Source organism: Dermacentor silvarum, chromosome 9 (assembly GCF_013339745.2).
Source record: "Dermacentor silvarum isolate Dsil-2018 chromosome 9, BIME_Dsil_1.4, whole genome shotgun sequence".
In the NCBI taxonomy this organism is placed as follows: Eukaryota; Metazoa; Arthropoda; class Arachnida; order Ixodida; family Ixodidae; genus Dermacentor; species Dermacentor silvarum.
This window is the reverse complement of record NC_051162.1, coordinates 94711992-94725441: the sequence shown is the minus strand read 5'-3', so window position 1 is coordinate 94725441 and position 13450 is coordinate 94711992. Positions and strand designations below refer to the sequence as shown.

Below are 13450 nucleotides of genomic sequence, written 5' to 3'. Positions count from 1 at the left end.
TTTGTTGTTTAGTAGTCTTTTATTTCTAGTAGAGAGCCTTCAACTTTTGACTGCTTTGTCCACGCATTTCTGAAGGTGTAAAGAAAGGGAAAAAAATCAGTCTTGACAGTTTCCACAGCCAGAAGACGCCATGCTCTCTTGAAAACATGCAGACACAGGCATACGCTTTCATAACTGCACCATATATATCAACTAAAGTATGCACAAGACCGTAGAGGCTTGGGCTAGTCGGTACATACTCGAAAGGGAAAACAGCACAAAAAAAAAAAAAAAAAAACACGACAAGAAGACAAGAAGGGGGACACACACAAGCGCGCTGGTGTGTGTCCCCACCGACAACTACCGCGCTATAAAAGGGCTTAATTGATTGACATTCAATGGAAGGGCGGTCGAACAATAGTTGGGCCTTGTTCTGTCTAAATTGATGGGCCTAAAGTGGTCAGTTTTAGAATGAAGTCTTTCGCTCCATGCGCAATGTTTTTTTTATTGCAGAGAGTGAATACACATTGTGCTCAACAGATCACTATCTTCAGTAACTCCTGGCAGGCAGTTGTGCCGATAATCTCAAATGCGAGGTTACAAGTACTTGCGCACAGTACTGGTGAGGATTTTGCATGCTATGTATCCGCTCTATAAGGTTATTGCAGCACGGTAGAGGTGCTTGCAGTGACAGACATCTTTTATGCCCTTCTTGGACATTAATGTGTTAAATATGCTATCTGCACGAATGTTTTGAAAAATACACGCGAAAGGTGTGAAACGCGACGCCACAGCTGTCCACTAGTCGTTCGCCCATTCCTGCGGTCCCCAATCGCAAAAAAAAAAGAAATAAAAAAAAAACATCTCATAGTGGGACGCGGTAAATGCCCTCCAGGCACCAATTAATACTGTCCGCTTAAGTTCAGCACAGCTTATGCATCTTCTGAATCGAAAAGCGAACTGCTGCAGAACGAACTGAGAAACTTCAATTTCTTCAACGTATTTCGTCAAGTTTGCAGAATGCGGACGCCATGCGAAATGTCGGGTATGAGAACATCAACTATTTCATGTATATATAGCCTACTCGGAAAGCACTTATTCGGCCAATTGAAAAATACGCCCCACGTACAACATTGCGAAAAAACAATGAAATAAGTGGACGGGGACATGCATACTTAGACGAAGAGGAAGCACCATCCTTCATATTATTTGTAATGCGTAAGCATTTCTATGCCTACCCAACGAGGAAACCTGTCCGTACGTCCGTGTGTCACGCAAGACGAATCGCTATAAAGAAATTAATGTATTAAACAAAATACATTTGAAAGGGAAAAAAAAAACGTTGGCGGAGGTGAGTTTCGAACCTACGACACCACGCTCAGAAGTCGAATGTCTTCCCACTCTTGCAGGAGGTGAATAGATCTGAACCACATGAATGTGTTGTACCGGTGGTGCAAAACAAACGTCAAAGGAGAACAGCTTCTATGAAGGCTTCGTTGAAAGATTTGGCAATGGTGGAATAAAAGCCATCTCTAGGACCACATGCAGAACCGACTTGGAGCATTGTATAGACATCAGGAAAATTCCGCTTCACCGACCGAAATGCCACCGATCTCTGAGGGCTCATGCGCTTCGCGTCGAGTAACACTGACAAATAAGCAGCCAATGGGTTGATAAGGATGATACGGAGTGATAAGGGGTTATAAATATGGGTCTCATCACGGTTGATAATGCTTCGACGCGAATGGACAAGGTGCTAAAGAGCGATAAGGGCTAATGAAAAATGATCGAAGCAACTCTGATAAGGTTCATAAGGACCGATAAGGGTCAGATTGAGTCCGATATGGTTGATAAGGGCCGATAATAGCTGATAAGGATCGCATCATGTCAGATAAGGCTGATAAGGACAGATAAGGGTTGGATCTGATTGATTGCGATAAGGTTAACGACCGATAAGGGTTGATGAGTGTTTATACTGGTTGGATGAAGTTTGACAAGATAATGACACCAGGCTGCGTGTACACGAGCAAATGGCACAATGCTTACGTATACTTAAACAACTGCAGTGGAGTTTCTACGTGAATTTTTTACTCAGACACTTTACACGAATTATTCAAACTTTCAGCACATGTCTAAATCAGAAGTGTTCCAAGATGTGCTAGACACATTTTAAATGTCGTTATCTTCCCCAGTCATATCGCTTTCGATGCTTCGATGCAATATCTTGGCGTGCAGAGCGCCTGAATGGGAAATGACGCGATCAAAGTTCTTTATCTGACTGCCAAAGGGCACTGCGGGTTCGGCATCTCACTTGTACTATTTGGTGTTAAATACCAAAAAGTCTTGGTGCCAGCAAGGGACTCTATGTAATTCACAGGCAAACAAGTATCGCGCTCTCGTAATTCCTTTAACGAATCTATAACTCGGAACGGCGCGATCTTCTTTGTTTATTTAACTTGCCCGATTTTATAAACGCAACGTGCTGTTCCGGAAGCCAGCGACATAAATATTACTGCACACAGCTGCCGCTCGACCGGTTATTCGTCATCACAAAAGGACACCAATGGACGAATGCGCGAAGCTAACGCTGGATGGATGGATGGATGGATGGATGAGGCTGAACCCTTTAAATCGGGCGGTGGCATACGCCACCTAGCCATGGCTATTAACATAATTTGTACTTTGTGGTGGGTGAAATTTCACCCCTGCCTTAATTTTATCCACCAATCAGATAACCTCTGTTTGGTTATTTCTACCCGCTTAAAATCTATTTTGCCTTCACTGTCCCTAAACCCCAATGCTTTGAAAAAATCAGCCCCGTTGCCTTGCATTGTAGGGTTAAGCCCCTTACAGAAAAGTATGAGGTGTTCAGCCGTTTCCTCTTCTTCTCCACACGCACAGCACAACGTGTCTATACCTTGGTACTTGACTCGGTACATCTTAGTCCGCAATACTCCCGTCCTGGCTTCAAACAACAAAGAGCTTCCCCTAGAATTATCGTAGATATTTTCTTTGGCAATTTCTTGCTTGAAAGTTCGGTATGTGCCCAGTGCTGATTTCGTCTGCATCCCTGTTTTCCACAGACCCCTCTCTGTTTCCTTAACCTTTTTCTTAACCGCTGTTTCCTGGTGTGCACCCCTCCTGCAGTCCAAATATTTGATTGACAGTTTTCTGGTCAGCTTCCTCCATTTTGTATCAACATTCCTCATGTACAAATAACTGAAAACTGTCCTTGCCCACCGCTTTTCTGCCATCTCTCTCAATCGCTCCTCAAATTCTATCTTGCTGCTGGCTTCCCTGCCCTCGAATGACGTCCATCCCATGTCACCCTGTACCCCCTGATTTGGTGTATTTCCGTGTGCTCCCAGAGCCAGTCTACCTACCCCTCGCTGCTTAACTTCCAACCTTGCTCGAACCTCTGATCTCATGCACAGGACCGCATTGCCGAAAGTCAAACTAGGGACCATCACCCCTTTCCAAATCCCTCTCACCACTTCGTACCTATTGTAATTCCACAGTGCCCTATTTTTCATCACAGCTGCATTTCTGCTACCTTTAGCCGTCACATATTTTTCATGTTCCGTTAGGTACTCAGCCCCATTGTTTATCCACACTCCAAGATATTTGTACTTATCCACCACCTCCAGCGTAACCTCCTGTATCCTATGCTCGCTGCCCTGATTATCATTAAAAGTCATGACTGCCGATTTTTCTTTACTAAACTTCAAACCTAAGCTATCTCCCTCTTTACCACAGATGTCCATTAATCTCTGCAAGTCTTCCTTGCTGTCAGCCATAAGTACAATGTCATCTGCATACATCAGTCCTGGTAATGACTGTTTAATCCATTCTCCCTGCTTGAAATAGGAAAGGTTGAAGCCAAGTCGGCTCCTCTCTAATTTTTTCTCTAATCCTTGTAAATACAGCATGAACAACAGAGGTGACAGAGGGCACCCCTGCCTAAGCCCCTGCTGTATCTCTATAGGCCCAGATACCTTGTTTTCCCATTTTATAAGCACCCTGTTACTTTTATAGATATCTTTTAAAAGATTTCTTACTCCATCTTCCACCTCTAGAGTGCCCAGTATGTCCCACAAGTCCTTTTGGATTACACTGTCATAGGCTCCCTTGATATCCAGAAAGGCAAGCCATAGGGGCCTGTGTTCCTTTTCTGCTATTTCAATACACTGTGTCAATGAGAACAGATTATCTTCTAACCTTCTTTGTTCTCGGAACCCATTTTGTAGTTCCCCCAGCACCTCCTCACTCTCCACCCATGCCTGCAGTCTGTCCTTTATAATCTGCATCACCACCCTGTAAACCACTGACGTCACTGTTATGGGACGGTAGTTGTTTATGTCGGCTTTGTCCCCCTTTCCCTTATATATCATGCTCATCCTGCTCAGTCTCCACCCGTCAGGGGCTTTACCGTCCATTATCATTTTGCTCACTGCCTCTCTTAATGCTTTCTTAGATTTTGGGCCCAATGTCTTTATCAACATAATTGGGATGCCATCAGGACCTGTCGACGTGCTACTAGGAACCCTCTTCTCTGCCCTTTCCCACTCGCTTTGTGCCAGTGGAGCCACTGCACTGACTAGTCCATCCTCACCTGATTGAGCACATGCTATGTTTCGTTCTTTAAATTTTTCTGTCATCATTGTTCTTATATGTTCCATTGCCTCATCTCCCTCTAGTCGAACACCTTGAGCTGTAACTATAAACCTCTGCTCTAGGCTAGTCTTATTACTCAAGGAGTTGAGATGTTTCCAAAATTTCTTCGCTGCTTTTCTATCCTTTTTGTTTACTTACTTCTTACATCCATTGGGTCCCCTTTCTTCTGATCTTCTCATTGATCAAATTGGATGCTTCCCTTCTACAGTTTAAGAAGTTGTTCCATTTTCTGCCTACATCAGCTTCTGGTTCACCCCTCTGCTTTGAATATCTGTGTTCCCTGGATGCTTCCTGGCGTTTCTCTATGGCCTTCTTAACCTCCTCATCCCACCAGCTCTTGGGTTTACGTATTCTGTTCCCTTTTGTCCTGACTCGTACCTTAGTAAGCTCTAGCTCAAATAGTCCTGTTAAATTTGCATATGTCCATTCTGTTTTTGTATCCTCTGAAATTACTTCCTCAATTTGCTGGGTTGCTATTTCAAGCTGCTTTTCCGAGTAAAATATCCCACCTGGTTGTTCATCTTGCCTCCTACCTACTTTCATTTCCCTTCTAAAACTCACCTTAATACGTTTGGGATCACTACCTAGACTTTTGGAGCCATATTCATCTATGCTCATTACATTTAGCCTATCGTGCATCCTATGTGACATTAGTGCATAATCTATCGTCGACTGCAGGCTCCCTACCTCCCATGTTATGTGCCCTTCACACTTCTCAGTACTGTTGCATACAACTAAGTCATGCATTTCACACATATCCAGCATCATGTTGCCTGTTGAGTCTGTGTACCCGTCCATGTCTTCTATGTGTGCGTTCATATCTCCTAGTATAATAATCTCGCAAACTTCTCCTAGCTCATTAATGTCACTTGATATGCATTCCAGCATTTTTTTGTTTTCCTCTTTGGCATTTGCTCCTGTCCACAGGTATACAAAACCAAGGAGTGTCTGCTCTCCTGCAACTTTCCCTTTTTTTTTTGACGCCATCTGGTTTCTGCAGCACGAACTACTCGCAGCAAAGCGTCTATAAGCCCACCTTGAAGTCGACGGTCTTTTTCTTTGCATCCGCACTGGACTTCTTTCCCTGGAAAAAAGAAACAAAAATAGAACCCATAAATAGGCTTGTTTCTGTTTTTAACGCGATAGCGTTAAGGGCCCCGTGTCGCAGAAAATCCGGCGTCGGCGTGCGATGTCGGCGTCCGTGGCGGAGAAAATGATCCCGAACCACCCCAACCGCGCAAGCCCTCCACAAGGTGCAACCTACAGGCATGGTGGCGTCGGATTGTAATTTGAATGTACGAGAAAACATAATTCTGTTACAAGGAAACTCAAACACAAACCCCTTTTTCAGCATTTCTACCAGACCTACAGCTGCGCGCTCGGGTAGTTTACTTGCGAAAATGATAACCAGATGGCACTCGCATCCTCGGCAGGTCAAATTGGGACTTCGCCTGCCTAATGCGTTTGGACACGCGCGCGCGTCGGGGCAATAGCAAACAATTAATAAAATTATTTAAAAAGGCTGCTAGGGCCTTCACATTTTAATATAACACGACTTATATTCCCCCTGGAAAAACGTCTTCCCAGCAACGCATTTCTGTTTAAAAGTGAAGCTGACTTTAAGGGGATCGGTGTAAGCTTGGTCTTTGTAAGCTGGTTTTCTCACGTTCTGAGTTGCAGTGGCAAAGCCAGCTTACAACGGGGCCCGATAACGCTCCACTCTTAAAGGCGAAGCCTTAAGCGTCCTCCAATTTTTGAACTACGTTACAGTACCCTTAACGGAAAAAGCCAGGCTATATAGATCGAGGCCCCGAAAACGTTGAGAATCTTCCACGGTCCACTGGTTGCGCGCCCCAGCAACGTTCCTTAAACGCAAAAGAGAGAAAGAGAGAGAGAGAGAAAGAAAAGTAGAGTTAGGCAAGAGCACGGTGTACGAATGGCAAGAGGTATGCCGTGTGGCGTAGAAACTGGAAGTGACGTTTTCAAATGTGCACTGGGCACTCTTTGGTGCAATGTGAAATGAGCGAGGGATTCTATTAAACCAGTAAGCATGCATATCGCGTAGATGATTAAGCGGTGGCGTTCACTGTCCCGGAGGTAGGATGTGTAGTGGAATTAGAACGCGTGAGAATGGCCGAAACTAAGCGTAAAGCGGCCATCAAGGAAAGCGACCGCTAGGCGGAGCCACCTGCTCACTGTTCGGGAAGCGGAGCGGATGGCAGTTCGTTCTCCCGTGCTGTTTCACGGACAATGACATCTGTAGAAATGAAATACAAATAGAGAGAGAGAGAGAAAGGAATATCGTATTTCATTTCCTCTTTCTTCCCGTCAAACACGCTCTCGCGCGCATGCGACTGGCGCGATGTAGTTGCGCGATCCGGCAACTGCCGCAACTCGAAGCGGCTTCATAAAGTGCGACAGATTTGTCCTCTCCGTATGCAGGCGAGGCGCGAATGATTTACGGCCTTTTTCTAGGTTGGCGCAGACGTCTATACGGACGCGCACGTAAGTCCGGAGGTGGCTTTGTCGTTGGAGCTTTCGAGTGTGCGTGCGGGTCGGAAAGAAAGGTTAAAAAAAAAAAAAAAAGCAAAGGCCAGTTCGGTTGCCGATGTCAATGTTGGAAGAACCGCTTCCAAAATAATCACTGAAGTTAGTCTACATCAATTTTATTTGTAGAATTTCCACTTTACCATGCCTTATACTTTCTCTTCTAAGTTTTATCTGCCCTCCCTCGTTTGACCGTATGGTTTAAGAAGCGAACGAGCGAATAAAGCAAAGCAAAGAATAACAAGCAACAGCCAAGAGCAAAAGCAAAGGAAAAGCAAGCAAAAGCCAAGGAACAAAAGCAAAGAAAAAGCAAGCGAAACCCCGGAAGCATTAGCAATGCAAAGCAAAAGTAAAATGAAAGCAAAAGCAAGCAAAAACCAAGCAGCAAGAGCAATGCAAAGCAAAAGAAAGGAAAAGCAAGCAAAAGCCAATAAACAAAAGCAAAGGAAAAGCAAGCAGCCAAAGGAGCGCTTCCAGAGGCTTCGGAAATGTACTTCAAGTGGGAGGGGTTCAAAACCTTTGCGGAGGCTGAAATAAGGCGGGGGGAGAGCTGAGGCACTCCGTTTCCGCATCGAGGCACCCTACGTTTCCGAGGACTGGGGCGCCCTCTGTATTACGCGGCCTCTCGCGGGGAAGCAATGAAGCCGCTTCCACTTGACGTGCGATGGTTCCGTGCGTTTCATGACTGATGCGTGACAGACGTCTAGGACAGGAGGTAATTAATAGGGTTCCTGCGCGGATTCTTGCGCTTGGTTTAAGCGGGCGATATATTCCCTTTCTTTGTGCAACAATCACACAGTTGAAGAACTGATAGATGGGCGACTTGGTATACCGGTTCATATTCATACGTTGGTTTGTGCATGAAACACACGGACGAAGAAAAAGGACCGGACCGGGATGAAACAATCGGCCTATGACCAACCAGTCAATCAACCGATCAACCAACGATTAAAATGGTCGACCACTCGAATCATTCCCTAGACAATCGACTGACCGACAAATCGGTCAATTATAATCGACCAGTTGAATAATCAATCGATGGATAATTAATTCAGTTGCCAGGTAAACAAACCGATTGTTCAATCAATGTCATTCACTTATTTTCCCAAATGAGCTCACTCACCGCAGCTTGGACGTAAGCCTCACACCTGCACTTCACTAGGGTGTCCACCTGCACCAAGAACAGACGGCGTTGAGGTAGCAAAATCACCGGGGTGATCGCACGTGGCTACAGGGTCTCACGAATGATTACAGGCATGCGCTTTGCTTAGACCTGGTGGTAAGAGGAAGCTCTAGCTCGGAAAGTGATGATGATGATGAAGCCTCAATTAATGGCACAAACCCACTGTGGGGGATAGGCCACGAACCGGGTGGTATATTATTGAAAATTAAAATAAATTAGTTAATAAACAAGTAAGTTATAAAAAAGGAAAATAAATGAATAATTGAAGATGAGAGATAAACCTGGAAAGTCCTAGCTATCTATCTATATTTATGGGAACAGGGAAACGGCTTTCGTGGGCGTGCATTGCTGCGCCATTGTTAATGTGGTTTATTGCATTTAGACGAAGAAGTTAATATGTGGCAACTGTAGCAAGCGGATTTTCAATTTGTGCCATCATTTCTGTGCACAATATTTGAAAACTCAACCGCAAGTTTACAACCTTATAGCCTAGAAATTATAAAAAGAACGTCACAGTTTTGTAAACTGCACCTATTCGTTTATCTAAAGCGCAAAAAATTGATGCAATATTTATCGCGCTCAAGTACACCACTAATTTGTAGTAAGGGCTTTTGCGAAACGCTAGTAAACGTAATGACAACTTCAAGAAAGCCGTGAACTCATATATCAAATTATATCTGTTTTTGTGCAGAGCTAGTTACGGCTTTGTAAATTTCGTGCTTAAGCATTTTTTTAATTTACCAATTTTCCGCATTTCATTAAACGTATGAGGTCCTGAGTGAGAATACTGCTTGATGCAGTTGCCATATCTCATCTTTCTCGCTCAAATGTGACAAATTTAATTCACATCGGTCAAGCGGTTGTGTTATGACAACATTTGCGCGTTTTACACGTATTTTCATCAGGACATCGGAGTTACCCTCGACCTAAAGCTCCCTCTCATCAGTGGATCGTACTATACCATCACCATCAATAGGTGGCGCCTGAAACGTGGCGGCTGTGACGTATTTCCGGCTGTGATTACTTCCGGCGCATGAAGCCGGTAAGAGCATAGCCTTCAAGGTCGGTTTCTGTTACTCACTGGGAGCCGTCACTGGGGTGGCCATTTGGACACCACCTATTGAAACGCGAACAAAAAATAACTGATCAGAACACCTGCTGCGCGTAATTACAAGGAAACACGACGTGTAATCGCTCTGTAGTCAGTTCCTACATGGTGCAGTCACAAATGTATATGTAGTCTGAATTAATTAATTAATTAGAAGTTTGAAGTAATCAAGAATGTGTCACAAATGTAGGCGAACTGTTTCCGTCGGAGTATAGTTTCGGAATCGTTTGTGTTTGAATCTGCGCGTAATTTCGTAATGTGTGAGAGTATACGTGCACCAGTCTAACCTGTTCACTAAGAAGAGTAGCCAGTGCTGTATTCACGCACAAGCATCGCGCTTCATCATCATCATCATCGGCCTATATTTATGTCTACTGCAGGACGAAGGCCTCTCCCTGCGATCTCCAATTACCCCTGTCTTGCGCTAGCTGATTCCAACTTGCACCTCGAAATTTCAGCTGCAAGCATCACACTTATATTATGTCAAATCGCATCAAACCAAAATCAAATGAAGTTTATTATTCCAAGAAATACGAGTAGTTGCAAAAAGCTGCTTCAAACAGCCACTTCACTAGGCAATTGCCCATATATGCATAGTGAGCAGCAATATGAAAAAGAACACTGTAGAAAAAAAAGTTACCAGATGAGGAAAATAGGATATTTGCGCGAATTCATAACGTAATATGCGCAGCCTATTATGGCAGAACGCAGAGAAATAGCTTTTGGTTTAAGCAGGCATATCCCCAGATTTATAGTATAACAATCAGTAGATAAAAAAATTTATAACCCATGGATGAGAAAGAGAATAGCAACGATGTGCAGAAAGCAAGAAAAGACAAGAATTACAAAACATATCGTGGTAGGTTAGCTTCACTGAGGTTGATCGAGGCTTAATTGACGATGAGCTCACATATATATAAATCTACTAAAAACCTTTCTGCATGTTATTTAACGAAAAGCACGTTACAATCGATTGAGTACGAAATTTATTCAATAAATGTAGTAGTGTTTATGTTGCTGACTGCAAGACATAATTATATCGTGCGGTTGGTACGTACCATTTACTAGGAAATCTTTGGTTGTATGTGAAATGGCTTTGTTGAAATTTAGACTTTAAAAAGGAAACTATAGTTATTTATGGTAGCATTACAGTTTGACAGAAATAAGGTGTCAGTACAAACATAAATCAGTGAACTGGTCGTCGTACCTGTTTCGGCTGGAAGCATGGCAGGTTTATCTTCGTAAGGTCTAACTTCTCCTTTTCCAGGCAAGCCGTGATTGCCTTCATAAACACCTCATTATCACCCTGGAAAGGCAGTTTATAACAAAAGCTTTATGCACGTAATGTCTGTTCGTCTACATCCGTCACACAAATAACCAGGTGACGAAATACATCACAACTATACATTATTATTATTATTATTATTATTATTATTATTATTATTATTATTATTATTATTATTATTATTATTATTATTAAGTCCGATGCATTGCCAAAACTATTAACTGAAGCTTTTTATGTACCACCGAACTCCAATACTGTCATATTTCATAAGGTCGTAACATCTACTGAACATGTTGTGACCAAACATTTACCAAAGTCTTTAACACACCTGGTATTCAGTGGAACAGCTACACATGTTCCGACTAAAATAATTTCATAGCGAACAAATGCAGCACGTTGTTAGATTTCCTTTTAACTCCCTTCAGCCACACAACTTAACTGAGGAATGTCGTGGCAATGTTTAAGACCTGTGCTTGTCAAACGTACAGTATGTAACAGGGTCGTACTCTCACATTTCCTTTGTTCGCACTGACAAGTTTAAACCCCCGCTTAAGCTATCCGCGTGCTTGTCGGCCTTGTGCCATAACGATTCAGGTTGGGGTCAGTAAATTCCCCTGCTTCCCTTTCAAATGTGGTGACTACGTTGACTTTTTCGAGTTTTCATCTGCAGTTTTATTGGTCTCTCGTGACCAATAATGCGACGTCGACGAACAGGTCCATCGGTTTACCGAGATTGTTCTGGATGGCATGCATTACTATACACACTCCAGTAAACTGCCATTGGTTCTCTGCAGAACTTAGAACTGCTCTCAAGCGTAAAGAGCATGCCCACAGAAAATCCTAAAAATCCTGAGCCTACCAAATAGATTGGAGAATTCCGCCACTTGCGGTCCCTCTGGTAAAATTACCTGTATAAGTGAGATCACAAATCTCACATTGAATCATTAGAGAACAGCGCCTCTAACTAGTCGGCGGACATTTGGAGAAACTTTAGTAAGCACTGCAGTAAACGTGTAGATTGCATTCGATCGTCTACTTGACTCCTGTTGTGGAGAAGTGCAAGCAGTCGCTGATCCTCTCGCCGTACGTTTTTTCCCTCTCTATATAAACCGTCACCTGGCAGCAGTGTCCACCAGCCGAGCTCTCCTGCTGGAACGTCCAGCTCGGTACTCTTCGGCGAGAATCTCATCAGCGAATGCCTCGGGCGTGTGAGGCTATCTTTGTCCGGCGGCCCAGATGGCATCCTGGTAGCCATTATCAAAGCCTACGGCAGCATCTTTGTACCTGTGCTGACATCAATCTTATAGTAAATGTTTGAACAATTCCACGTTTGGTCATGCTTGGAAAACTGCTCGCGTTTTTCCTGTCTTTATGAATACGGCATCAAAACGGGTGTCGCAAAGTAGCGGCCGATTTCTTTTCTCTCTGCAATTTCCGAGCGTTTATAGTTAGCTATTCATAGTGAAGTGTTGTTAAGTGTTAAAAATAATATTGTTAGAAATAAACATGGATTTCTTTCCGGCCGCTCAAAGATCACCAACACTGTGAGCTTTATGATGAAGCTTTCCATGCCCGTCACACAAAAGGGGCAAGTTGATGCTGTGTACAGAGACCTCAGCAAAGCCTTTGACGTAGTATATCATTCCCTACTGCACACTAGGTGTTGAAGTTGCTCTTGTAGCTCTACTACGCAGCTATTTCCTCCAAATGTCCTGCTTCGTGAGTGTCAATGATCATTCTTCATGTGTCTTTACGGTATTTAGTGTTGTGCCCCAAAGTTCCCGTGTTAGGTCCGCTTCTATTCTTAATTTTCATCGATACAGTTTCCACAGCAATCCAGAAGTCTTCATTTCTTCTTCACGCTGACGGCATTAAAATATTTAAGGAGATACACGGTATCGAGGACTGCTGCGCTCTGCAGTCCGACCTAAACTCATCCTCTGAATGAATGCCACTTAAACGGGCTCACTCAATATTCATCGAAAACAAGACTTCTGTCATATTTGCTCAAAACCCATAATACCGTCTTCCCTCAATTGTTTTTTTTTATGCAGTGATGAAGAGAGTTGTTGAAATAAGCGACCTCGGTGGGCTTTTTGATAGTACGTTAAGCTTCTCCGTCCACCTAAAGGTTGTTGCACCACGACGCCTGCGCACGCTCGGTTACATTTGCAGAGTTACAAGAGATTTCCGTATATCACTTTTCTTCCTAAAATTGTCTACGTCCACCTGTCTCCTATTACAATGATTACATGGACATGCCTCAGTGGTGTGGAATGGCACAAGCAATCCAATTCATCATTTCAACTGTGTTCAGCATTTTAACTGAGCGTGCTCAGAAAAAGTTCATGAGTATATGTTGTAAAATAGTTTTCTGACCTCAAGCGTCAACAACTTTTCAAGTCTGCATAATCATTCTTGTACTTCTGTCACTTCGCTGCAGACGTAGCCGTACCGACGTCCTTTTTTTAATAGGAAATCATTCATGGAATTATTACATGTCGTATCTACTAGCTTCTGTTTCACCTCGGGTTTCGCAGAAGACTATGAGGAAACCATGGCCTCCTAGATTTGCGCGCTGGATAGTTCAGACGGTGCGCGCGAATCTCGGACGCCATAAACATAGGCCCTTCCACGTTCCGGCCTCTTTCAGCAACATTAACCTCTCCACAGA

At 43.5% G+C, this 13450-nt stretch overlaps 1 protein-coding gene across 5 annotated transcripts in view; it reads right to left on the bottom strand.

Moving 5' to 3' along the window:
* The window catches only part of LOC119464850 (uncharacterized), a 53671-nt gene continuing 40221 nt past the window's right edge, over window positions 1-13450 (bottom strand). For 3 of the 5 annotated variants that reach the window (XM_049655819.1, XM_049655820.1, XM_037725748.2), the window contains exons 3-6: window positions 10699-10797; window positions 8324-8371; window positions 5690-5737; window positions 1-69 (exon numbers count right to left, since the gene is read on the bottom strand). In XM_049655819.1, the coding sequence (XP_049511776.1) occupies window positions 40-69; window positions 5690-5737; window positions 8324-8371; window positions 10699-10797 (225 nt within the window). In that variant the 3' untranslated portion in view covers window positions 1-39. The remainder of the gene's footprint in view (window positions 70-5689; window positions 5738-8323; window positions 8372-10698; window positions 10798-13450) is intronic. The other 2 variants (XM_049655822.1, XM_049655821.1) reach the window with 1 other exon arrangement.